This window comes from Somniosus microcephalus, chromosome 5 (genome assembly GCF_052327205.1).
Source record: "Somniosus microcephalus isolate GS21.2 chromosome 5, FLI_Smic_1.0, whole genome shotgun sequence".
Lineage (NCBI taxonomy): Eukaryota > Metazoa > Chordata > Chondrichthyes > Squaliformes > Somniosidae > Somniosus > Somniosus microcephalus.
In genome coordinates, this window is record NC_140991.1 from 92,048,571 (window position 1) to 92,074,465 (window position 25,895).

A 25,895-nucleotide genomic window follows, 5' to 3' on the forward strand; every position below is an offset into this window, starting at 1 on the left:
CTCCAGCTTACGTTAAGCCTCATTGGAACAATGTAAGAGGCTGAGGACAGAGAGGTCAGAGTGGGAGTGGAGCGGAGAATTAAAGTGACAGGCGACTGGAAGCTCGGGGTCGCACTTACAGACTGAACTGGGGTGTTCCGCAAAGCGCAGACTGTCCATTCTGTTCTTTCCTCCCCTCCCCCCTTTCTCTGCCCCTGCACCTGCTTAAAATCTGTTACATCTCTAACTTTTTCCAGTTCTGATGAAAGGTCATCGACCTGAAACGTTAACCCTGTTTCTCTCGCCACAGATGCTGCATGACCTGCTGAGTGTTTCCAGCAATTTCTGTTGTTAATTCAGATTTCCAGCATCCGCAGTATTTTGCTATTGTATGAAAGTAAGTGTGTTCTTGGCTTAAAGAGTTTAGTTTTTATATTTAAAAATTTTCCATTCCTGTTTTCTTCAGTTTGCCAAAATCCATTTCCCCAGGTTTGTTTCCTGGTAGAGTGTAGTCAAATTATTGATCTGGTTAGGGGACAGAGAGAGTAGTGATAATGGGTATGTACTCAAATTGGAAGAAAGTGACTAGTGGTGTCCCACAAAGATTTGTGCTGGGGCCTGAACTATTCACTATATGTATTAATAACTTAGATAATACAATAGAGATCCATATATCCTCGTTTGCTGATGACACAAAGATTGGTGGCATAGTAAGTAGTGTAGATGGGAGCATAAAATTACAAACATATGAACATAAGAACATAAGAAATAGGAGCAGGAGTAGGCCACCCGGCCTTCGAGCCTGCTCTGCCATTCAATGAGATCATGGCTGATCTTCTTCCTCAATTCCATTCACCGGCCTTATCGCCATATCCCTTGATGCCTTTACTAGTCAGAAATCTATCGACTTCTGTTTTGAATATACCCAATGACTGAGCCTCCACAGCCCTCTGGGGTAGAGAATTCTAAAGATTCACCACCCTCTGTGTGAAGAAATTTCTTCTCATCTCAGTCCTGAATGGCCTACCCTTTATCCTGAGGCTGTGGCCCCTGGTTCTAGACTCCCCAGCCAAGGGAAACATTCTCCCAGCATCCACCCTATCAAGCCCTGTAATCATTTTGTATGCTTCAATGAGATCCCCTCTCATTCTTCTGAATTCAAGAGAATACAGGCCTAGTTTACTTAATCGCTTCTCAAACGACAGTCCCGCCATCCCAGGAATCAATCTCATGAACCTTTGTTGCACTCCCTCTGTGGCAAGTATATCCTTCCTTAGGTAAGGAGACCAAAATTGTACACAGTACTCCAGGTGTGATCTCACCAAGGCCCTATATAATTGGAGTAAGACTTTACTCCTGTACTCATCTTCTTGTAATGAAGGCCAGCATACCATTTGCCTTCCTAATGGCTTGCTGCACCTGCAGATTCACTTTCAACAGACAATGATAGATTAAATGAGTGGGCAAAACCGTGGCAGATGGATTTCAACGCAGGTATGTGTGAGATCATCCATTTTGGACCAAAAAAGGATAGATCTGAGTATTTTCTAAACAGTGGAAAGCTAGGAACAGTGGATGTCCAGAGATTTACAGGTCCATGTACACAGATCACTAAAATGGAGTGGTCAGTTACAAAAAAAAATCAAAAAACTAATGGAATGTTAGCCTTTATAACTAGAGGGCTAGAATATAAAGGGGAGGAAGTTTTGCTATGGCTATACAAAGCCTTGATTAAACCACATCTGGAGTATTGTGTTCAGTTCTGGGCACCGCACCTTAGAAAGGATATATTGTCCTTGGAAGGCGTGCAGCACAGATTCACCAGAATTTACCAGGGCTCCAAGGGTTAAACCATGAGGCGAGATTACTTAAACTAGGCTTGTATTCCCTGGAATATAGAAGGTTAAGGAGTGATTTGATTGAGGTTTTTAGGATTTTGAAAGGAATTGGTGGGGCAATCTAGGACAAGGGGATATTACCTTAAACTCAGAGCCAGGAGAGAAGTTAGGAAACACTTCTTCACGTAAAATATGGTAGAAGTGTGGAACTTGTTGTGTATGTACCTTTAAGCGAAGAACTGATTCTATACTGCAGTACCGGCAGTGACCACCCCTGTATATAAAGCCATAGCAGGCTTCTGTACGTCAGTCTTAAGTTACCCTCTGTTCCAGCATTTCTGGCTGTGCAGCTGCCTCAGTCAGCAGGAGGAGAAGGAGCAGCCAAACCAGGAGAGTGGAAAGTGGTGGTCTCCTGACCAGGAAGAGGAGGATATCGATAGACCACCACCACCTCCACCATCATCACAGCAACTGAGGTGCCTGGAGAGAGAGGACAGAGGAGGAGAAGGAGAAGGGAGGCCAGCAACAACACCAACTAGGGGAGAGGCCTTTCCATTACTGCCTCCCCAAATTGGCCTCCACTTCAGGAGAGGGAGAGAGGGGAGAGAAACAACCAACAACCACCAACTGTTTGGAAGGAGGGAAGAACAACATCATCTTTCAGGTGGGTGTTATTTGGTGCACTCTCCCAAAGACTTTGTATTTTAGGTGGGGGGAGAAAAGAAGAAACAAGGCCGGATCATCAAGGGGTGTCTGTGTGTGTGTGTGTGTGTGTGTGGCTCTTGTTAAAAACTAGGCCACACACACCACTAATAAGCACCCCTTCAATTGCCTGACCTGGGACAGCTGGAGCTGCCGAGGTGAAGTCCAATTACATCGTTAAGACCTGGTGTGGGACTGAGCCTGGGGCATCTCCAGCTTTCCCAGGTGAAGACATCTTCTCCCCCTGCCAGAAGACCACCTTCAAAGACTTTAAATTCCCATCGGAGAGTGCACCCCTGCCAACACCCACCCACCCACCATCCTGAGTGGCAACCCTGCCTTTGCGGCCTCCCTCTTTCCCACCCCGCCTCTCTCTCTCTCTTTGTCTCTCTCTGCCTATTTCTCTGAGGCACCTCAATTTCATCTTTTTTTATTAATTGCCTATTGAGCAGAGGGGAGAAGGCCCCTCTCCCAATTTCAATCAATAAGGGGAGAGGTGTGTCTTCATTTTAAACAGCTCCCTCTGCTCAATAGAGGACCAAAAAATACCTGAGGCCATTAAAACCTTCAGGCCTGTGACTTGGGGTGAGTGTAGCCCTTATAAAAACACCCCATAATGGCGACTGCACCTTCGCCGGTGGCGGGGCCAGCCAGGACTTATGCGGGAGTGGCAGCCACAGCCACAGCTGCTCCCGTTGCTTCTGCTGCCCCGTCACCTTTTAAACTTATGACAAAAAAGCTTGGGGTGAAGAGCTACACTCACCCCACTATGACCATTGAGGCCTGCGTTAAAGCCATGGCTGGGGCTGTCGGCCCCTCAGCCATCGTCGCGGCCTCAAAAATGTACGGGAAGGCTGTGTTCTTCCTGGGGTCGGAGCGGGCGGTGTCCCTGGCTATCACCAAGGGGCTCACCGTGGGCGGGACCTTCCTGCCGGTGGATCCTCTCGAGGCCACCGCGCAGAGGATCGTCATCTCGAACGTCCCGCCCTATGTTCCTGGTGAGCTCCTCCTCCCCCATTTATGCCAACTTGGGGAGGTGAGGTCGGGGATTACGCCCATCCCGCTCGGCTTCCGGGAAGCCAGCCTTCGCCACGTCTTCTCCTTCCGGCGCCAGCTGTTTATCCAGCTGGCACGGGAGGAGGACACCGACGGGGCGTTCGTCGTCCACCACGAGGGGACCACCTATCGCGTCTTCTGGACGTCAGACGGTGTGCGGTGCCACGCCTGCAAGGAGGTGAGGCACATCCGGAAAAACTGCCCCGCCTCCAAGGCCGCCGGATCATCTCCTGCGGCCGAGGCTGGTGCCGCCGCCGCTCCTCCCCCCGGATCTGCCCGCGCGTCGGGAACATCTGATGCGCGGTCGACGTCGGGGGCTGATGCCACCAAGGCCTCCGGCGGGGGGGAGGGAGCACGTCCGGCCGGAAAGAAGGCGCGGCGGAAAAATAAACACCTTAGGGCGGGTCCCCCCGTGGATGGCCAGCCCTTGCCCCTTGCGCCCCTTACACCCGTGCTCCTCGCGGAGTTAATCGGGGCAGACGCGAGTGGGAGGGGCCTCGTGCCCGAGCCTGTGGCCGCAACCGCCGCAGCGGTAACGCCAATACCTGCGGCCGGGCTCGGGCCCGAGGAACCCGACAAACCTGCTCCGCCGGAGGGAGCAGAGGAGGAGGCCTCTGCAGACATGGAGGTCTCCCTCGCTCCCTCCATGCTAAAAAGGCGCAACCCCCTGGAAGAGGAGGAGGACCGGGAGGAGGGAGGTCCCTCTGAGCAGGGGGAGTCGTCGCCCGCCGCGGCTACTGCGCCCCCCCCCCCCGCTGTCGTCATCACCAGCGATCGGCAGGGGTCGCCTGTCCCTAGGGAGGCTGAGGCAGATGTGTCTGTCCGGCATGTGACTCCCAGGGATGGGGACGAGACCCTGCCCGTGGGGAGGGGGGGTCGCGGAACAACCCGCGGCTATTGACATTTTATCGGTGCCGGTACCCCTCGCTGGGTCGGGCGGCCTGGGGTCTGGGTCGGGCGAGCTCGAGGAAAATGAGCTCGCCCAATGCAACCCGGACATCTCCCAGGGGCTGCTCGTCCCAGTGGAGGTTTTAATTCAAAACACCCCATCCGCTGGGTCGGAGGGTAGGAGGTTGGTGGCGGGGAGGAGGATGGCCCCCTGGCTGCGTCTCTGGTGCCGGACGTACTGGAGGAGCTGGGAATTGTTCTCTCCCCGGTTTCTCCGGTCGTTCCAGCGTCTGGGGCGGAGGGGAGCTCTGAACCGCCGCCGTCTTCTGGCCCAGCACCCCTAGAGGAGCCCAGGGAGGAATCCTCTGCCGACGATCCTGTGGGTGGGATCCGGGCGGAGGCGGGGCTGGCTGGTGCGGCCGAGCCGTTCGCTGCACACTGCGCGGCGGACGGGTCGGCCGCTAGTGACAACCCCCTGGAGGAGGATGGGGACTTGGTGATGGGCACGGAGGACGATTCGGACTCCAGCGCCGACGAGGCGATGGATGACCTCGTGCCCCTTGCCGAGTCTCCCCTCATTCCCGTAAGGGAACTCCGGGATTTTATGGCCACGTGCCTGGGTCGGCGCAATAAGGTCCGGCTGGCCCTCGACAGGTGGTCGGAGCTGGCGCTGCTCATCGTGTCCGTCCGCGCCGCCATTAAGATCATGGGCGCAGATGAGGGCGTGAACCCGCTTGAGCTGCGTCGGCTCAGAACGTTCCTCACTGGGCTGCTGAGGTGACGGCTGACCAGCGGCTGCGCTTCCTCCCCCCGTTAGGTGTAGGTAGAGGTTGCACTATGCTTCTGACATGAAGATAACCATAGCCAGCCTCAACATCAACGGCTGCAGGGAGGCGCGCCGCAGATTCAATAACTTCTCGGTCCTTCGGGACGGGAAGTATGCGGTGTGCTTCCTGCAAGAAACCCACACCGTTCCGGGAGACAAAGCCATGTGGCTCCTGGAGTGGCAAAGAGGGGTCAGCATGAGTCACCTCTCCAACAATTCCAGCGGGGTGGCTATCTTGCTGGCCCCGCATTTTCAGCCGGAGATCTTGGGGGTCAAGGAGCACGTGCCGGGCCGCTTGCTCCAGGTCACTGTTCGCCTGGGGGGCGTGCCGCTCCATCTAGTGAACGTGTATGCCCCTCAGACCGGTGCGCAGCAAGTGCACTTCTTCGAAGAAGTGTCCGCTCTTTTGGGCTCCGTCGACGTGGGCGAGTGCGTTATCCTCGGGGGGGATTTTAACTGCACCCTCGAGGCGAGGGACCGTTCGGGTCCCCCGCGAAGCCCGGCGGCAATGGAGTTGTTGAGGGACCTGGTTGGGTCCTTCGACTTGGTGGATGTCTGGCGAAATCTCCACCCCGACTCCAGCGCCTTCACTAGCGTGAGGTCTGGGGGAGGAAGGTCCAGAATCGACCGCCTCTACATTTCCCGGGCGTACGTCTCCTGCGTTCCAGCGGCTTCCATGCAGCCGGTGCCGTGCACGGACCACCACCTGGTGTGGGCGGAGCTCGCTCCGCTGCGCGCGCAGGGGGGGGTTCACGTACTGGCATTTTAACAACCTGCTGCTGGAGGATGCGCGGTTCTGGGATTCATTTCGTCGGTTCTGGGCCGACTGGAGAAGGAAGCTGGGGGGGCTTCCCCTCCTCGAGGCTATGGTGGGACGTGGGCAAGGCTCACGTCCGTCTCTTCTGTCAGGAGTATGCGAAGGGGTCAACCAAGAGGCGGGAGGCCCGGGTTGGGCGGTTGGAGAAGGAGGTGCTCGACCTGGAGTCCCGTCTCGGTCAAGTCGTCGAGGACCCGGCCCTGCGGAAGGTGTACGAAGAGAAGAAGGGCGCGCTGAAGGACCTGCAGCTCGTCGGGTCCCGAGGCGCGTAAGTGAGGTCGCGGATCCAGCTCCTGCGGGATCTGGACCGCGGCTTCCCCTTCTTCTACTTGCTGGAAAAAAGACAGGGGGTCCGTAAGCAGCTCTTGGGGCTGCTGGCCGACGACGGATCTCTGGTCTCGGATCTGGAGGGAATCAGCGTGGAGACCCGCGCCTACTACGGGGCTCTGTTCTCTCCGGATCCATCCAGCGAGGATGCGCGCAGAGTTTTGTGGGAGGACCTGCCGAAGGTCAGCCCGGAGGGCGCCGAAAAATTGGACGCTCCGCTAAGCCTGGCGGAGCTGACCGGCGCCCTCCGCCAGCTCTCTAGGGGAAAGTCCCCGGGGCTGGACGGGCTGACCGTGGAGTTCCACAGGGCATTCTGGGACGTCTTGAGGGGCGACTACGCGCGGGTCCTGGGGGAATGTTTGGCGACCGGGGAGATGCCCCTATCTTGGCGCAGGGCGGTCATTGTCCTGCTGCCTAAGAAGGGCGATCTCCGCCTCCTTAAGAACTGGCGCCCGGTCTCCCTCCTCAGCACAGACTATAAAATCTTTGCCAGGGCCATGTCTGCTCGCCTTGGCACCGTGCTGGCCCACATGATCCACCCCGACCAGTCCTACATGGTCCCGGGCCGGACCATCCACGACAACATCCATCTGGTCCGGGACCTGGTTCACCACTCCCAGAGGGCTGGTCTGTCGGTTGCCTTTCTTTCCCTGGATCAGGAGAAGGTGTTCGACAGGGTGGATCACGAGTATCTCTTCGGGACTCTGCGCGCATTCGGGTTCGGGACGCATTTCGTCGCCCGGATCCGACTTCTGTACACCGCCGCGGAGTGTCTAATTAAAGTTAACGGGTCCTTGACGGCGCCCCTTCGCTTCGGGAGGGGGGTGCATCAGGGATGCCCCATGTCCGGTCAGTTATACACCATTTGCATGGCGCCATTCCTGCGCCTCTTGCGGAAGAGATTGACGGGACTGGCTCTGCAAGGGCCGGGCGTGGAGGTGGTCCTCTCGGCTTATGCCAATGACGTGCTCCTCACGGTCATGGATCCCACTGACTTGTGGAGGATGCAGGAATGCCAGCAGATTTACTCGGACGCATACTCCGCCAAGATCAACTGGGAGAAATGTTCCGGACTCCTGGTGGGTCAGTGGCGGGTGGACACCCTGCCGGAGGAGTTCAGGCCTTTCACCTGGAGCACCACGCACCTCCTCTATTTGGGAGTCTACCTTAGCCCTGCCGAGGACGCCTGACCGACGAACTGGCAAGAGCTGGAGGCCAAAGTCACCGCTCGCCTAGGACGCTGGACAGGACTGCTCCGAGTGTTGTCCTACAGGGGTCGAGCGCTGGTCATAAACCAGCTGGTGGCCGCCATGTTGTGGTACCGGTTGGTCACTTTGATCCCTCCCCCTGCGTTTGTCGCCAAGATGCAGAAGAAGCTCATCGACTTCTTCTGGGACAAAAGGAAGCACTGGGTCTCTGCCGCGGTTCTGTGTCTCCCGCTTAGAGAGGGCGGTCAGGCGCTGGTGTGCCTTCACACCCAGGCAGCGACTTTCCATCTTCAGACGCTGCAGAGATACCTGTACGTCGAGAATCCTCCGAGATGGTGTGCGCTGGCGACGTTTTTCTTCCGCCAGCTGCACGGCCTCAATTACGACACGCAGCTCCTGTTTGCGAAAGTGGGTGGCAGGCGTGCCAGCCTGCGGGAGCTGCCTGTCTTCTACCAGGAACTGCTATGGGTTTGGAACTACGTCGCTTCCAGGCGGAGCTCTCCCCCGTCAGGAGCGGCGGCTCTCCTTCGGGAGCCACTGCTCGGGAATCCGCACCTCCACGAACGCGGGTTCGGGCGGCTGGCGGAGGGCAGGGCTGTGCCTGGCAAGGTGACCAGAGTCGGGGACCTGCTCGATGGCGGAGGAGCTGGCTGGATGGCGCCGGAGGAACTGGCGCGGCGCCTGTCCTGGGCCAACGTCCGGCTCGCGGTCGAAGCCATCGAATCAGTGAAAGCGGCACTGGGCCCCCACTCCACGAGGTGTATCGAGGCAGCTCAAGCACGTGGGGCGATCCCGTCCGAGCTTACCCCCGTTCGGACGGAATTCCTCATCGGCGCCCAGCCCCGAAACTCCCCTCGGGAACCGGCGCCTCACAACTTGAGCCATCTCGAGGAAATACCCTCTGTGCCTTTTCATTCCGCGTGGAGGGGTTTCCTGTACGGGCTGCTCCTGCACACTCTCCACTTTGCCATCTTCATCTACCGTCCGGACACGCCTTGGCATGGTGTCTTGCCGACTGGCGGTGGCGGAGGTCCCCAATGGAGGGCTCTCTACGCAGGAGTCCTCCCTTGTTCCATCGGGGACTTGGCCTGGAGGGTGTTGCACGGAGCGGTCCTGTGCAATAAGGTTTTAAGTAGGTTCACGGACTCCCAGGCCGCCTGCATTTTTTGCGGCCTGGAGGAGTCCGTGTTTCACGTTTATATGGAGTGTGAGAGGTTGCAGCCCCTCTTTCACTACTTGAAGGGGCTGCTCCTCGATTTTTGGTTGCACTTCAGTCCCACGCTCTTGATCTACGGTCACCCGGTGCGGAGGGGAGCGGACAGGTTGGAGGACCTCCTTGTGGGCCTGCTCCTGGGCCTGGCTAAATGAGCCATCAATTGGTCCAGGCAGCGGGCGGTCGAGGGGGTCGTCCAACCGGATTGCCTGCCTCTCTTCCGCGGCCATGTTCGCGCCCGGGTGGCCCTGGAGATGGAGCACGCGGTGTCCGCCGGCGCGCTTGAGTATTTCCGCGACCGGTGGGTACCGCGGGGACTGGAGTGCATTATCAACCCAGAAAACCAAATTTTAATTTGATTTGTTAAGTTTTAGTTGAACTTTTGTTTATTTACAGTCCAATTGGGTTTTTTTTGGGTCCAAACAAAAAGAGTACCCTCTGTTCAGTAAATACCTGTTATTATTGTTCTCCTGCAGTCTGTGTATTATTTATACTCGGACACTACATTGGCGCTGAACAGGTTCGAACTCACCTGCAGTACTGCATCACCTCACGGGGATCTTTCCCTGAGAAGAAGCTTTTGGAGGTCGAAGTCAGAACAACAGGCGTCGATCGCGGGCAACCACCCAAGGATCCATCGGAGTTCGGAGAGTTGCAGGAGAGGCTGTGGAGAGCTGGGATTGGCTCCCCAGTCAAGGTGTTCCAGCAAATCGTGCTGGTAGCAGGTAGTGCGCTGACCCTTCCGACTGCGGCGGGCTCAAGCTCGATCGAGCGGCTCTGCAAACAGGCCGCGCAACGTCGTCGGGAGGAAAAGAGAGAGAGAGTGGGTGGAGCGCACAGGGTGCAGTCGGTGCTCAAGAACCGGGCAGCGTAGCGAAAATAAAACAAGGGGAAGGAAAAGTGAGAGGCGCCGAAGCCGCGGGTTGCCGCCATTACCCTGCAGAATGCTAGGAGCAGCGTGGCAGCAAGGGGAAGAAGGAAAAGCGCGGGAGGCGCCATTTTATTCCATTGGGGAAGAAGGAAAAGCGCGGGAGGCGCCATTTTAATCCATTGGTGAAGAAGAAAAAGCGCGGGAGGCGCCATTTTAAATCACCCAAAATGCCAAAAAGTGGCAGTATCACTGCTTTCGACAACGAGGTAGAAGACTGGACCACATATGTGGAAATAATTGAAGTGTACTGCAAGGCAAATGAAGTGGCCGATGGAAAGAAGGCGTCGGTATTATTACATTTGATGGGCGCGAGAACGTACGACCTATTGCGGAATTTAATTACCCCAGATAAACCAATGGAGAAAAGTTTTGAGGAGATTGTTAATATCTTACAGGAACACCTAAACCCTACACCGCTGCTGATCCAGAAAGATTCAAGTTCCATAAAAGAAACCAGCACAAAGATGAGAGCAATGCTGACTATCTTACGGAACTACGCAAGTTATTGAAGCACTGCCAGTTCGGAGCAGGACTGGCAGACACCTTACGGGATAAGTTTGTCTGTGGGCTCCAGAGTGAAGGAACCCAGAAACGACTACTTTCTGAAAAGGACCTTATGCTAGAACAGGCTTTCAGCGTGGCAGTATCCTACGAAGCAGCAGCACGGGGAGCTGTGGAAATACAACAGAAACCACAGGAATACAGCACTAACGAAATGGCGTATGGAGCAGAAAAGTGCTATCGCTGCGGCAGAACAACCCATGATCAGAAGGACTGCTGGGTTAAGGACAAAGTATGCAGGCAATGTGGGAAAATGGGACACATAGCAAGAGTCTGCAGGTCGGGAAAGAAAACCAACACTACAAGAACTACTAAGGAAAAGTACAAGAAAGTAAAGAAATTGACAGACAGTAGTTCGGAAGATCAGGAGAGTGATAAGGACTCCGGGAGCAGGAGACTAAGTTGTCTAAAGTTACACAACGTGATCGCAAAGGAGGATCACCGAACCATTTGGGTCACCCTCATGATAGCAGGGTCCCCAGTAAAGATGGAATTGGACACAGGATCAGCCCTAACTGTCATGAATCGACGAGACTATGAGCGGCTATTCTCACACATACCCTTGAAGGACACGTCCATTGTATTGAAGACATACACGGGGCAAAAAGTCTACCCCAGAGGAAAAATAAGGGTGCCAGTTGAATACAACGGCAAGGAAACACAGAAACTGTATCTATATATACTACCAGATGGAGGACCACCATTATTGGGACGTGAATGGATCCGAAAAATACAATTGGATTGGCATTCCATTCAGGCGCTAACTGTGACTGATAAAAAGGATGATGACGTCACACCTGGACGACTGTCAAAGATTCTAACTGACGCGAAAGAGGTGTTCCAACAAGGACTTGGGACTCTAAAGGGAGTAACGGCAATGATAAAAATCGAAGATAACGCAAACCCAAAATTTTTTAAGGCCAGACCGGTACCTTACGCGATCCGCCCAGCCGTTGAAGCAGAGCTGGTGAGTCTGGAGCGTTCGGGTGTGCTGTCCAAGGTGGACTGGAGCAAAAAAGGTGGACTGGAGCAAGTGGGCCACACACATCGTTCCTGTAATGAAGAAATAATTGAACAGCACGCCTGGGGAACCGAAGAAGGTTCGCATCTGTGGGGACTTCAAGGTAACTGTGAACCCAGTCCTGCACACAGTACAATATCCACTTCCACGGATAGAAGATATTTTCGCCTCACTATCTGGAGGGAAACGCTTTACAAAGATTGATCTGGCCCAAGCGTATCTACAAATGGAGGTGGAAGAAGCATCTAGGAAATACCTCACGATAAACACTCTCAAAGGCCTTTACCAGTATAATCGACTGGTATTCGGGGTAGCATCAGCCCCGGCTATTTGGCAGAGGGCGATGGAACAAGTCCTGCAAGGGATCCCGGGGACCCAGTGTTATTTGGACGACATCCTGGTTACGGGCGAAAATGACAGTGAACACCTTGCCAACCTGGAGCAGGTGCTCACGAGATTACAGGAATATGGGCTACGAGCCAACCGCCCCAAATGCGAGTTCTTCAGGCGACAAATCTCGTATTGTGGCCACATGATTGATGAGGAAGGGTTGCATAAGTCGCCGGACAAGATTGAGGCTGTAGTCAAGGCTCCAGCGCTGGAAAATGTGTCGCAACTGAGGTCGTTCCTCAGGTTGGTGAACTACTACCATAAGTTCTTGCCGAATTTATCTGCAATTCTGCACCCACTGAACGCCCTACTGCAAACTGGAGTAACATGGAAATGGAGTGATGAGTGTAAGCGTGCCTTTCAGAAATGTAAATGCCTAATCACTTCAAAAGAAGTATTGGCCCACTACAATCCAACACTACCGATTCGGTTAGCATGTGATGCATCTCCCTATGGCATTGGAGCGGTGCTGTCACACAAATTCCTTGACGGTTCAGAGAGGCCAATAGCCTTTGCGTCGCGCTCGTTAACCTCAGCCGAGCGTAACTACGCCCAGATTGACAGGGAGGCCCTCAGCCTGGTGTGGGGGGTGAAGAAGTTCAATCACTATCTGCACGGGCAGAAATTCACCCTACTGACTGATCATCAGCCCCTGGTCTCCATTTTTAACCCAAAGAAGGGCGTTCCGGTGATGACGGGGCAACGCTGCAAAGATGGTCACTTTTTCTAGGGGCACATCAGTATGACATAGAGTACAAGGGTATGAAACAGCATGGAAATGCTGATGGGCTGTCGCGCCTACCGTTGCCTACGGTAGAGGAAGCACCTGCAGTGGACCCTGTTGAGATATTCCATGCGACCATAGTCGAATGTCTACCTGTTACAAACTCAAGTATAGAGAAGGAAACCCGAAATGACCTGACACTCTGTCAGGTCTATGATTTGACGGTGAAGGGATGGCCAGCACATGGCAACTCACTGTTGCCAGAATTCTCGCCAAGGAGAGAACAGCTGTCAGTGTGCTGGGGGACCTTGATGTGTGGATCCCGAGTGGTAATTCCACCCAAGTTGAGAGATAGAGTGCTCAATGAGCTTCATGAGGGTCATCTGGGAGGGGTAAAAATGAAGAGCCTAGCCAGGGCGTTTGTGTGGTGGCCGGGAATCGATCAAGAAATCAAGGATATGACCAAGAGATGCACAGGATGCCAGAAGGTCCAAAACGCTCCACCACAGGCCCCGCTACATCCATGGGAGTGGCCCTCATCTCCATGGCAACGGGTACACATTGATTTTGCTGGTCCATTTATAGCCTCAATGTTCCTAATCGCTGTGGACGCCCATTCAAAATGGCTAGAGGTCATCAAAATGTCCTCCACCACCACGGAGAAAACTATTGCAGTCCTATGGACCATCTTTGCTAGGAATGGCTTGCCAGAACAGATTTGCTCTGACAATGGGCCACAGTTTGTGTCCGAGGATTTCCGGAGGTTTCTGAGGAATAATGGGGTGAAACATTACACATCTGCCCCATATCATTCAGCCACAACTGGATTGGCTGAGAGGTTTGTTCAGACCTTTAAAAAGGCCATAAAGGCAATGTATAATGACGACATACCACTACAACACAAGGTGGATAATTTCTTGTTTGCTTACCGGAATGCGACACATGCAGTCACCAACCAAGCTCCAGCCGTAATGTTCTTCAACCGAAGGCTAAGATGTCACCTGGATTTGCTCAAACCAAACATAAGACGAGATGTTGAGGATAAGCAATTCCAGCACATAAATGAGAAGCCAACCAGGAGCTTCAAGATAGGGCAACCAGTCTTGGCCCGTGACTACCGAACAGAAAAATGGCAGCCAGGAACGATATGCACACAGCAGGGACCACTAATGTACACAGTGGACGTTGGAGAGAGCATCGTGAGATGCCATGCTGACCAGATTCTAGAGTCACAGGAACAAGCCAAACCCATACCACGAGCAGGTGCACCTGGTAATCAACCCGAAGTACAGATTGCGTCTACCTCAGAAGCAGTGGTATTGGAAGCTGACGAACCAACCAATGACAATGAGCCAGAATCAACTCCGCCGCAAGAACAGGATACTCGAGAAAGGCGCTATCCAGTCAGGATCAGGAAGCCTCCTCAAAGACTGAACTTATAAATGATTATTTCAGTTGATGTATATAGTACAACGAAAATTGTAATTGTAATTAGTAGTTATTTAGTTGTTAAATGAATGTTATGTACTGTTTATCTAAAAGGGGAGGAATTGTTGTGTATGTACCTTTAAGAGAAGAACTGATTCTATACTGCAGTATCGGCAGTGACCACCCCTGTATATAAAGCCATAGCAGGCTTCTGTATGTCAGTCTTAAGTTCCCCTCTGTTCAGTAAATATCTGTTATTATTGTTCTCCTGCAGTCCATGTATTATTTATACTCGGACACTAGAGAACTTCTCCCAGAAAAAGCAGTAGATGCTAGCTCAATTAATCATTTAAAATCTGAGAGCGATAGATTTTTGCTAGCCAAGGGTATTAAGGGATATGGAGCGAAGGCGGGTGGATGGAGTTAGGATACAGATCAGCCATGATCTCATTGAATGGCGGAACAGGCTCGAGGGGCTGAATGGCCTACTCCTGTTCCTCTGCTCCTATGTTCCTAACACCTGGAGGGTGAAATTACTGTCTTTCCTTTTAGTGAAAAAAATTAGCACAATTATAAAACAGTATTCTCTGCTTAAACCTCATGTTGAGTTTTTGTTAATATTATTGAAGCCTGGAGTTTTAGCTCCTGAAGTATTTCTAGTTAGAAGCAGCAGGCAACTGTCTCACAGAAAATGCATCAGCCCCTATTCACATTGCTTGTTAAGGAAGTCATCTGTTACCAAGTACAAAATCTGATAAGAGGCAGAACAGGAGCCATGATTTGTGTTCTGGAGTTTGTTTTGCTGAGGATATTCATTGAAACCTTTATTATTAACAACTAACACTTCTGAATCATAATGAGATAATGTAAGTGGGAAAAAAATCTATTTTTAAAAACATACTGTTGGTGTTCAATATTTAAGCATTTCTGTAAAGCAAACACAAAACCAGCCAGTCCAGCCTCAAAACCAGACCAGTGGCAAGCCTTCTGCTGGTGTGCCTGTAGAGAATAGTTTGTGTGCAAACCAGGCCTAATTAGGATTGGGGTCAGTGAATGCAATTTAACGGGCCTTCGATCAAGCTGATGGTTGATGCTAATAGTTACCTAAGCTCAGCTTGCCCTATGAGAAAGATAACTAGAAACCCCAATGTATACAACAGATTAAGAAGTATTCACAGGAAGAGAACAAGAAAATGAAATACTTGGAAAAGAAATTGAGACAGCACAGCTGCTCTCTATAAACCATCAAAATTGATGCATACAGTAGGTATTTTTAGTACTTAAAAAAAAACTGTCACAAGTGATTTTCATTTTGTCAATGTTGGAAAATGTCAAATTAAAATGGCAGTTTCAGAACAGGAAAGTAGTTTTTCTTCTAAATAGGATTTTCAATTATTTCCAGAAAACACTGCTAAAATGTTTTACTAATTCATTACAGCTTTGTAATAGTAACTATAAAATAAATTAACACATCTTGTGTTCGCAAAGCAATAAAAGCAAGGCGATTGTGTGATTTAGCCATTGTTAATAATTATTCTGTGGTGTTTAAGTGGTATGGTTTTAACTATTTCAGTGCTAGTCGCTCTAACCTGAGGATTAAAGAATCCTGTCATCCAGAACTGGTTTGGTCGTCCATCAAAAATCCAGGTGTGGAATTGCTGATTTCTTTCGAGCAGCTCTGTAAACCAGAACCCGAGAGTAGCAGATTCCCAGGAAATTTTGAACCAGAGCTTTGGAATCCGGGCATCATACATGTTATCAAGAGCATCTCTCAGGTCCTCGGACATTATAATTGTTCCTAAAATAAAAAATAAAAACAATCAGCTTCAAAAAACATGGCAGCGACAGTGCTTTCAGTTCTCATATAAAAAGGTAGCTGAAGAAATTGTTCAATGACTATGTTTTGAAAAAGTAATTTTCTTACTGCCAGTTTCTCAAAAGACGTTTACTGCTGTTTTTCTTTGTTTCCTACAATTCTTCTCCAACTATAAACAATTGATGGTAACATCCACACAGCAAACCAGCCATGTAAGGCTTATTAATGGCAACACACTGTAAATTTGCCTCCAGCTGTCCACTGTCATCTTTAAAGAATCTCATTGTTCTGAAGCCTTAATTTCCTCTCAAACAAACACTCATTTACAGGAATGGTTCCATTTCATGAACACAAACTACTAATCTAAGTATGCTGGGAAGCAAAAATAAACCAGTCCAAATGCATACCAATTTAAATTTATTCTGAATTTAGACCAATTTCAACCACTTCAGACTCAAATAGAATTTCCCCTTTAAAACATACTGCATTTGCAAATAAAGGGTATTTAGAGGTTGTGTAATATATGAAGCAAATGGATCTGCTCGGTTTGGTTGTAATTATTCACTTTTGGTTTTTATCTTCACTAATTATATCAAATGTACTGTGTGCTGACCAAAGGTTTGCAGGTGATACTTGTGGTATTACACAAGTTCAGGTCACTCAATTTATGTGCCTTAATGGCTTTAAATTCACACAGATATTGGGTATAAAGGTGATAAAGCAGTTTGAATTGTACTAAAATTTTCAGCTAAAAACTACAGCCTCTGCTAAATAGCAGATAGGGGGACTTCAAATGAACATGTTAAGTGTTTATATGTTAGTCTCCCATGGCATAATTTCAAAGCCCTTGGGGAAAAATTGGGTTGATTTGCATCTCTCGTTAGCGCCGGGGGCGCAAGTCCCCTAGTGCCCGGGTGCAGCACCGCTAATGCTTCCCGTGAAAGTCAGCGGGAGGTTAGCGGTGGCAGTAGCCGATAGTACCCTGTGGTGCTGCGCCACCAGTGATGACATCATCGCCGAGCGCAGCGCCCCGCTTACAAACTTCCCTTGCGCCCCCCGACCTATCGCCGGACGATATGTCCGACAGGGTCAGGGGCATTTTTGCAGCAGCGGCGGTGCTAGTAAAAGGTGTGTCAGGCGGCCTTTTTTTGGGGCCGACTGCCAGCACCTGCCGCCTTCCCCCTTTTTCCTCAGGGTGCCAGCCGCGATCACTGAACCCGACACACCTCTCACGTACCGGGCTGTTTTCACGGCACCCCTCTACCCGGTGGTCTAGCGGGGCCCCGGTACACGCAGTGCTAGGCCTCTCCCCATTAATCAGAGGAGGAAACCTGCAATAATGCGGCGTTAGGTGCCGACGCGCATGTCGCTGTTGCACGTAGCGCTGCGATTTTCAGTTGTTGTGCCCCAAGAAGGAGGTGGCGTGCTTCCAGTAGCGCTCCACCTCCTGCTTGGGGTGCTACTACTGAACTTCCGGTGGAGGGGCGCTAACTTTTTCAGGGCGCTAAAATTTTTCCCCCCCTTGAGTTTAATCTCAGTCAGCCGATACCAAGAAAATGTATTTTTTTTAAAAACTGGTTTGTTTCCCACTTGCTTTTAGTTGTAATAGTAGCTATAATTTGTTCCAATATAAAAGGACAGGAAACATGAAACTCATAGTACAAAACAGATTTTTAAGCTTTTATGTCTGAACTGTTCAACTGCAAAAGTAGTGCCTCAGATTTCATTTTATGGTGATGTTCTTGACTGTATTTTCTAAAGGCAGCTTCAGTAAGTATTTTCGTGTCAGTTTCAGGAGTAATATTTTAATCATATCCTTTTAAACAAGAATGCAATTTAATTTTTTTTAAATACTTAATAATTCAATTTAAATTTGACTGACCTTTCTAAACCCAATTTCACTCCAGACATGGTGCATTGCATATAAAAGATATGCTACATCAGGCAGTAGGATATTAAATTATTTCCTCACACTTGATCAGGGCCTAAAACTCACTTATGATTATGTCACTCATGAATTATCACTCATGTGGAAAAATAAATTTACTATTCCACTGTCTCCTGTATCACACTCTATTTACAATGTAGGCTGTAAGTACATATTGGACTCCTGTCATTTTTAATGATTTTATTGTACAATTCAATAAAATTGGGGTCAGTTTTTGTCTTCACCACATGGGCAGTAATGTGGTGGAGCGGAGCACTCGCCCATTATAGAACCCATCTTGCATTCATTCTGTTGAAATCAATGGAATGAAAAATTGAGCGGGTTCTACAATGGGCGGGCGATCCGCTCGATTATCACCTAGCCGCTGAAGATGAAAATTTACCCCTTTTAGCGTAGAGTGGATTGAGAAGTAATTCTGAGATTATTATGAAATGGTTCCCCGTGGTTCTAAGCAGCAGTTGCACAAGTTGAAGGGATAGAGTTTCCGTTTTGGGCGTAATCGGCAATCCGGGCGCAAATTGCGCTCAAAATCGCACTCATTTTCCGAATTGATTTTATGGTTCAATTTTCCACTCAAACTCATTTGCATAATCACAAATGTAAGATCGTCCATGAACCTACACAATTGGGCATTTTAGAATGTAATTTCTTTTCTTGCATTAAAAAAATATTTCTTGACATATTTAAGAGTGGTAGCCTGGTAATACATTTAGTAATACAGCTGAAAGTGGGGTTATCACAAAAAAATGAGCATCTAGTCCATCACCTGTGAGTAACCTGATTTTAAATAACTGAAAATGACTTTAACAAACTATACAGAACCATTTCCTAGTTACTTTGAGGTACAGTAGTCAGTTTCTTAGTAAATTAATATTTAAAAGCTTTTGAAAGGTGCATTTGTGCCTAAAAAAAAGCTTAATTTTAAGAGCTTCCTCAAACAGACGCTATTATTGGAAGCTCGCAATGGTGATTAATTTGATCAACCTGAAACGTTAACTCTGTTTCTCTCTCCACAGATGCTGCCTGGCCTGCTTATTATTTCCAGCATTTTCTGTTTTTATTTCAGATTTCCAGCGTCCACAGTATTTTGCTTTTGTAGATCTATTCTATAGTAGATTCCCCTCCCCCCATCTGTTAATTTCTATTTTCAAGAACGTGATTCTTTCCTCTATTTTTCCTGAAGAATAATCAAGCAGCAATATTACTAGCTTTATAGCCCTTGGTTCCTCTTTTCAACAGATATTGATCTAGCTCCCTTTTCAAAATGTCAATGAATATAAAATCAAGTAACTTTTCTGGAATCTGCTCCACATATTCAATATACTGTAATACAAATGTATGTGTTCTTTAGTCCTATGCTGATTGTCCAAACAAAATATTTGCTCAATTCAACCTTATCTTTACCTTTCATTATTTTGAAGACCTGTATTATGCCTTTCCTCAGTGTTCTTGTCTCCAGTGTAATAAGTTTAGTTCTTTGAGCCTTTCGTAACAAAATAGTTCCCTAAGGCCTGGAATCATTCTGCTCACTCTTCTTTGAACCTTTTCTAACTGTTTCACTCTGACTGACTGTTTTCAGATATGATCATTGATCGCTCCAACATCCTTTTTGATTGCAGTCTATATCATGTTATTTCAAGCTCTGATTCATACCCGGAACATGAACATGTGGTGTCCCCTGGATCGATAGATGTCTTCGTGGCTGGTGAGCACCGCACAGAATTTTTGTTTTGATTTCATCTGATTTAACCCATTGATTTAATTTTATTATAGTTTTTGTTTAAAATTAGCTTGGGTGGATCAAGACCTCCGTCAAATTTTAGTGGTGTCGCCTCTTTAAGGCGAAGCATTTGATTGTACACAGAGCGGGATAAGCTTGCCTGGGCCCACAATTAAACTGGCCTATTTAAGATACGTCTCTTTCAACAATCTCACAGTCCCATTGGTCTATCTAAATTAGGGCCCTATTCATGTTACTTTAAGTTCCTGCTTGTGCCTGTGTGACCCTTAACTAACATACCTGGGGAATTTTAACCCCAAATAATGGGTGGGTTAGGGTCGGGTGGGAGGATAAAGAATTAAAAAACTAAATCCCAATCCCAAACTGCCTGCAACCCGCCCACTCCTGGTTTTAACAGAGGTGGGACTGGGGAGGGGAGGGGAGGGGAGGGGGGGTGGCAGCCAACCCACTCCCAGGAGGCAGATCGCCCAGTTAAATATTGTAATGAGGCTGGCGTGCCTCATGGTGATCCACCATTTCAAATTTAACTCTGGCTGGTCAGATTTCCCAGGCCTCAGGGAACCTGCCAGCTAAAGGGAGGCGAGGACTGTTGGATCCAGGAGGTATGTGCATTTGCATGAGTATTGTGCATCCAGCATCCCTGCCTCAAACACCCCCCACCCCCCACAATCAGAAACCCTCTCCGACCCTTCCAATTTCCCCCCGACCTCCCCCCTCGAGGCCGCCGACCTCAACTGCACCCCCCCCCCCGCCACACCAGAGGCCTCCGACCTCCCCCCTCCAGTCCCCGATCACCTTCTCAGCCTTCCGACCTCTCCCTCCGGCCCTGACCACCCGCCTAAGCTCCTCCGGCCCCGATTCTCTGGCGCCCGACTACCGCCCACAATTCTCCTCCAGCCCCAATCCTCTGACCCCCGACCACCCCCCCACCCCCCCAAAAGCTCCTCCAGCCCCAATCCTTCTCTGGCCCCCAACCTCAGCCCCCCCAACCCCCATCTTCCGGTTCCGTTCCTCCTCTGGCCTCCAATCACCCTTCCTTGATCCCTCCCTCCTCTCTGTGGCTTAGTGCCGCAGGCCTACCCGCCCGACAGCCAGCCAGCCCCTCCATCTGGCTGGCTGCAAGTGGGAAACAGCTTTCAAATGCTAATCAGGCCCTGCTATTAAATTCGGCAGGGCCTGCAGGAAACTCGTTCTCCCGCTGCTTTCTAGCCACCCCCCCGCCCCATTCCTGACCCACCTCCAGATTAAAATCCTGGCCACCATGTCTATTGGTTCACAGGATGCCTTCAGTGACGAGTGGTTACCGCATTGAATTTTTCCTTTTAATTTCACCTAATTTGACCCCTTAGATTTAATTTAAGTTTTTAGTTATTTTGTTGTTAGTAAATCAGTTTGGGCAAGCCAACCCCTCCGAAAAAGTATTGGCGGTGCCACCTCTTTAAGGGAAGTACCTGTATGTATCCCAGTGGGATTAGACCCTACAATCCTACTGGTCTATTCAAAATAGGATCCCTGGATTTGTAAAACTAATTTGGGTGGACTATCTTCCCCCTGCATTTTTAATCTCTACACTGAGGAAAGCACAAGATAAATTCTATAGGGTTGGCCTAGCCCAATCTCACAATTCCTGCTGGCTTAATTTAAAATAGGACCCATGTGGCCAAGTGACCTTTGAGTATCAACATACCTTGACTAGTGGCTCATGGACACCTTCAGTGACTGCTGGCCATCACATAGTGCTTTTGTTTTGTTTCCCACTGCTTTTACCAGTGTAATCATTTTTGGAAGTTTATTTTGTTTAAGACACAGTTTGAGTGGGCCATCTCTCCATAAACCTCTAGTAGTGCCTTTCTTGTGGCATTTGATGTTCCCTTTGGTTTGCATTTTATCCAATCCCACAATTCCACTGGCCCATCACAAAATAAAACCCTTTCCTAATATAAACATTCCCTTCTATCCGTTCCTGTGTGCATTACTCAGCATTTATCTATATTAAAATTCAGCTGCCAAATCTCAGCCCATCTACATAATTGGTCCAAGTCTCTCTCAGATAATCAATGTTATTTCTACTTGTTAGCTGCCCACATAGTTGTGTTAATTTGGCTATTTGAGAATAGAATGACATATTATACTGAAGAGAATCTTACATAACTCATCATACATTTCCCAGGTGAAGTTCAACGATTTTAAAATAGTCACCAATTACTCTGTCATTTGCTACTGCTGGTGGTGAAATCATCAGTCTGTTCACTAGTGGTGCATATCGGAAATTCAATGCCACTACTCCTGAATTTCCTGTCATTGTGGTCAGTAAATTATAAGTAATATGCATCCAAGTTTCAAATATGCTTAACCAGTTGTCAATGCTTCTCATTGACAGAATTAGCTCTGAAAATAATCATCTCCAAACATGGTAGAATCCTGTATCAGACACTGTAGAACCTGGGATCAAAATGGTTTCTAAATAGGTTTCCTGCTATTCTCAAAATCAAACACTTAATGCAAAGGGACAGTAATTACATTTTTGAAAGGTATAATTTACCACGCAGTAATAATTTTGCAATGTGCTCTTAATATCAAGTGTGCCATTAGGGGGAATTTTTTCTCCTGGGCAGAAAGCTGGCGGGACACCAGGTCCATTTTAATAGCTGGACCTCATTCACATTCCACTGACTAGCTGCCTGCCTGAAACAGGTTTCCAGATGCAGCTCAGTGGCTTTGGACCTGCAAAGGCTGGGGAGTGAGGGGGCGGTTGTGAGGCAGAAATGAGAGGTCAGGAGGGAGAGCATGGTGTGGGGCAGCAGCCTAAACTTTATTTGAAAGAAAGCTTGAGAGTTTAGAAAATAAATCAAAATAGTTTATGACAGAATGTTAATATTTTATCCTGTTTACGAGCCCTGAATACAGCATTCATTTATATTATGTGACTTACAAATACCATATTTGGAAATACAGTCTAACTTCACTGTAATGGACGATGCTTATAATGAACATTTGGTTTTAAGTATCCCAACGGCAAGACCCTATTTTTTCAATGGCAATTAGCCCTACTACAATGAACACTTAAGCAGGATCGACCCAGACCCACCCAGATACAATTATGGAATTCAAGCTGAGGCTAATTGAAAGATAATCAATTGTACTGCAAATCCCACATGACATATGCATTCCCTGATAAAAAAAATGGCCCGCAATCTACACACAAACTGCAACGAGCCAACGGTTGTGGGGAGGTAACTACAGCCAGGCAACGTGCGTGAAGATGATGAGAAAGAGATCTTCCTTGTCTCTGAAAGCAAAATTTCAAGTCATTGATGATTTTTTACCATAAAGGAAAATCAGCAAACCCCTATATGAGAAACGATTAGCGAATAGGACATTATTGAACATGTGACATTGGTCCGGAATTTGCGGTCGGGATGACGCCGAACTGGCAGCTGTCATTCCGGCTTTGAAGCTAACCGCAACTTCAGGATTTGGTGCAGTCTGTCATTTACAGCTCCGAAACAGGCTGCGCTCCTCCCCACCACCCCCACCTCCCCTCCGACCCCCCCCCCCCACAGAGCCGGCAATCTGTGTAATCAGCCAAATTAGGGAATCTCATGAAAAATTGAGCTCTTCTGCAGTAAGTACGCTGTTAAATTCCCCACTAAAAGTTAGACCCAAAGGGATTCGATGTAACTGGGGTTTTAGCAGCGTTATTACTGCTAAACAAATGTTAAGTGCCTGGAAAACTAAATTTTATTTTGTGCAGTGTGAAATTTGTCTATTTGAATAAAAATTAAAATTTTTATGAAACTTTCAAAACATTTTTTAAATTTTCTTTTAAAGTTTCTCCATCTTTATTTCAGGTTTGCCTTTTCCTCATGCAAGAGCCCCAATCTTTGTTTTGCTCTCTCTAACATTTTTAAAAAGTTAGAATTTTAAGAGCTTCCTTGTTTGCTATCTGTGAGAAGTCTGCATTTTGATTGGCTGTTTAGACAGTCTGTTGACATCACAGCAGCTCGCACAAGGGGATTCCCCACTATACTTTGTTGATTTGAATTGAACATCAGAAAACCTGAAGTTCTCGACACAGGGATTGCGAGATCTTTGTGCGACGTGTACTTCGGGGCCAGCGGCAAACGCCTTTGCTTCGCAGCTGACCGCAAATTCCGGGCCATTAAGTCAGGGAGAGGATGAGGAAACTTCTGGTGACGAGGACGTGGAAGGCACACAAGCAGTTATCCCTTCACTGGAAGAGTACAGAAAGGAAATCACAATTGTGCGAAACCTCACAGTCATTACCTGGCACTGAGGATCTTTTCCAACTGGTTAACAAGATATAAACAGCGTACATTGAGAAAAGCACAAATAACATGAGGCAGTGTTCACTGTATAGCTTTTTGTAACAGAATAAAATGATGTTCAATTCAAATTGATAATTTCTTCATTTTTCTGAAGCAGCAAATCACCAAACCCTACTATAGTGAGTACCCTGATACAACAATCTTTTCTGTTAGTCCCAACAGGGTTTGTTAGTGAAGCTCAAAAGTAATTAATTCCCACATGTACATTGCATTAAAGGTTCAAAGTGGCTTGAATCTGCAGGAATCTCAATAAAGAGATTACAATACAACTACAGCAGTGATAACAAAATAACCATACTGTACATGTAGTTCTCAGTTTTGCCATTTGTTCATTAGGGCTCAGTCATTCAGTGGAGACTGTATCTGCGATTCAGAGATCTCATTTTAATCTCTTTATCCCATTTACAATAATTACCATTTTCTTTCAAATGGGGAAACACTATAGCTGCACATGGAAATCATAGATCGATACCTATGGATGAGGCTGCTACTTCCTATGCATTTTTGAACGATTACAGTCTTGTTACTGATCACATATGCACAGCCATTAGTTAACCTTGTGACCATCAAAACCTGTACCTTCCAGCATTCAGTGCACATCTTCACTCATTCACAGATGTCAGGAAAGATTATTCTTCAACTTAAACATTATGGAAATGGAAATAAAATGCAATGTCTGAGTAATTAACCTATTCTTTTGTGGTTAAAATATAATCAGTTCACCTCTAGACATTTGGGAAATCAATTTCTGCACTCGAAATTAAATTCTGAGGGAAAAGGTAGACAAGCTTTAAACATATATAATGGTAAAATACACAGTCAATCTAAAATCGTAACCTCCTGAGGTAGAAGGTTAAAAGAAAATGGCAATTTTATGTAAAGAATAACAATACCAGTAAGCTGTTATGCTCATGAAACCTTTTTTCTCATCTCATCCGCTCATGGACATTTGTGACTCACCTGGACAACACGTGCTTTCAGATTAACTCTAATTGATACACCCACGCTAGTAATAATTAAATTCTAGTCTGAAATTCCAGATCTCCTTTTTGTAGTAAAACCACAAACAGATGAGTTTCTATTTTGAATGCCATATTAATATTTTCTTTAATCGGACCAAATTAATTTTATAAAGACTCTGTAGTTTTTTTGCTACCCAATGAATTTTTTATTTCGGTTCAAAGTTTCACAAAACACATACTCTAAAACATTAAAGCCAAGAATTTCCTCGGAGCTGTTCCCGCTCCACCATTGTAACTTTGCCGATGGTGCGGCGGTAACCCCTTTACACGCGTTATTGGCGTTTCCGCTGCACTTCTAGCAGAGTTATGGCAGTGGAGCGGGAGCAACTCTGAGGAAATTCCCAGCCTAAGATTCAGGACTGATTCAAAACAATTTCAATACTTCATTATATGCTGCGACACCTACCTTAAATACAGCCGCTACAGTAGATATTGATCCTTAGGTGCCTGTCTGCCCACCTTTATACTAATATTGCCACAATTTCTTCCTCTCAAAAATAAAAAAATATGAAAAACATTAACATTCTTTGCTGAATTTCCCTCCCGTTATGTGTTAACTGTGGAATAGTAATACTGCCCCCACCCCCCCCCCCAAATAAATAAGCAGATAACACGTTACAATTTCACCCCTCATTTGCCATGCAGGACGGCTTTGGAGTGGTAGTACTGCTCCCAATGGGTTTACTGCCGAAAGGAGGTAGGGAAACGGCTGCAGCCAGGTAAAGAGGAGGATCACTTTCTGCAAGAATGGCTGAAGCAACAGTAGTCTTGGGGATATCAGCAACTGGAAGAGCTCTCAGATTCTTGGACACATCCGCAGAAAGTCCTTTTGGCAAAAGTTGGGTCAGGAGAGCAAGATTGTTGAGCACTGAGGGCAGGAATCCGCGAAAGAAAGTGGTGTAGATTGCATGGAGGGAGGTAGAAGAGGCAGTCAGCAATACTTCCACCACCCAAAGAACAGCTTCACAGTATTGGAAGAGGTTCAATAACCTCACAGGGCTAGCTAAGGTAAGTCTAGGCATTAGTGTTATACCTAAACTGCCACGGTGGCAGTGTTGCTCATCACCAAATCACACCTATCTAATGGTAGCCTGAATATCTCCAGGAATG

At 48.2% G+C, this 25,895-nt stretch overlaps 1 protein-coding gene across 1 annotated transcript in view; it reads right to left on the reverse strand.

Annotated features, from left to right (window-relative positions):
- The window catches only part of dnah5l (dynein, axonemal, heavy chain 5 like), a 450,024-nt gene that overhangs the window by 14,674 nt on the left and 409,455 nt on the right, over nucleotides 1–25,895 (reverse strand). Inside the window, exon 74 of the mRNA XM_085987988.1 lies at nucleotides 15,499–15,707. Coding sequence (XP_085844114.1) covers nucleotides 15,499–15,707 — 209 coding nt within the window. The remainder of the gene's footprint in view (nucleotides 1–15,498; nucleotides 15,708–25,895) is intronic.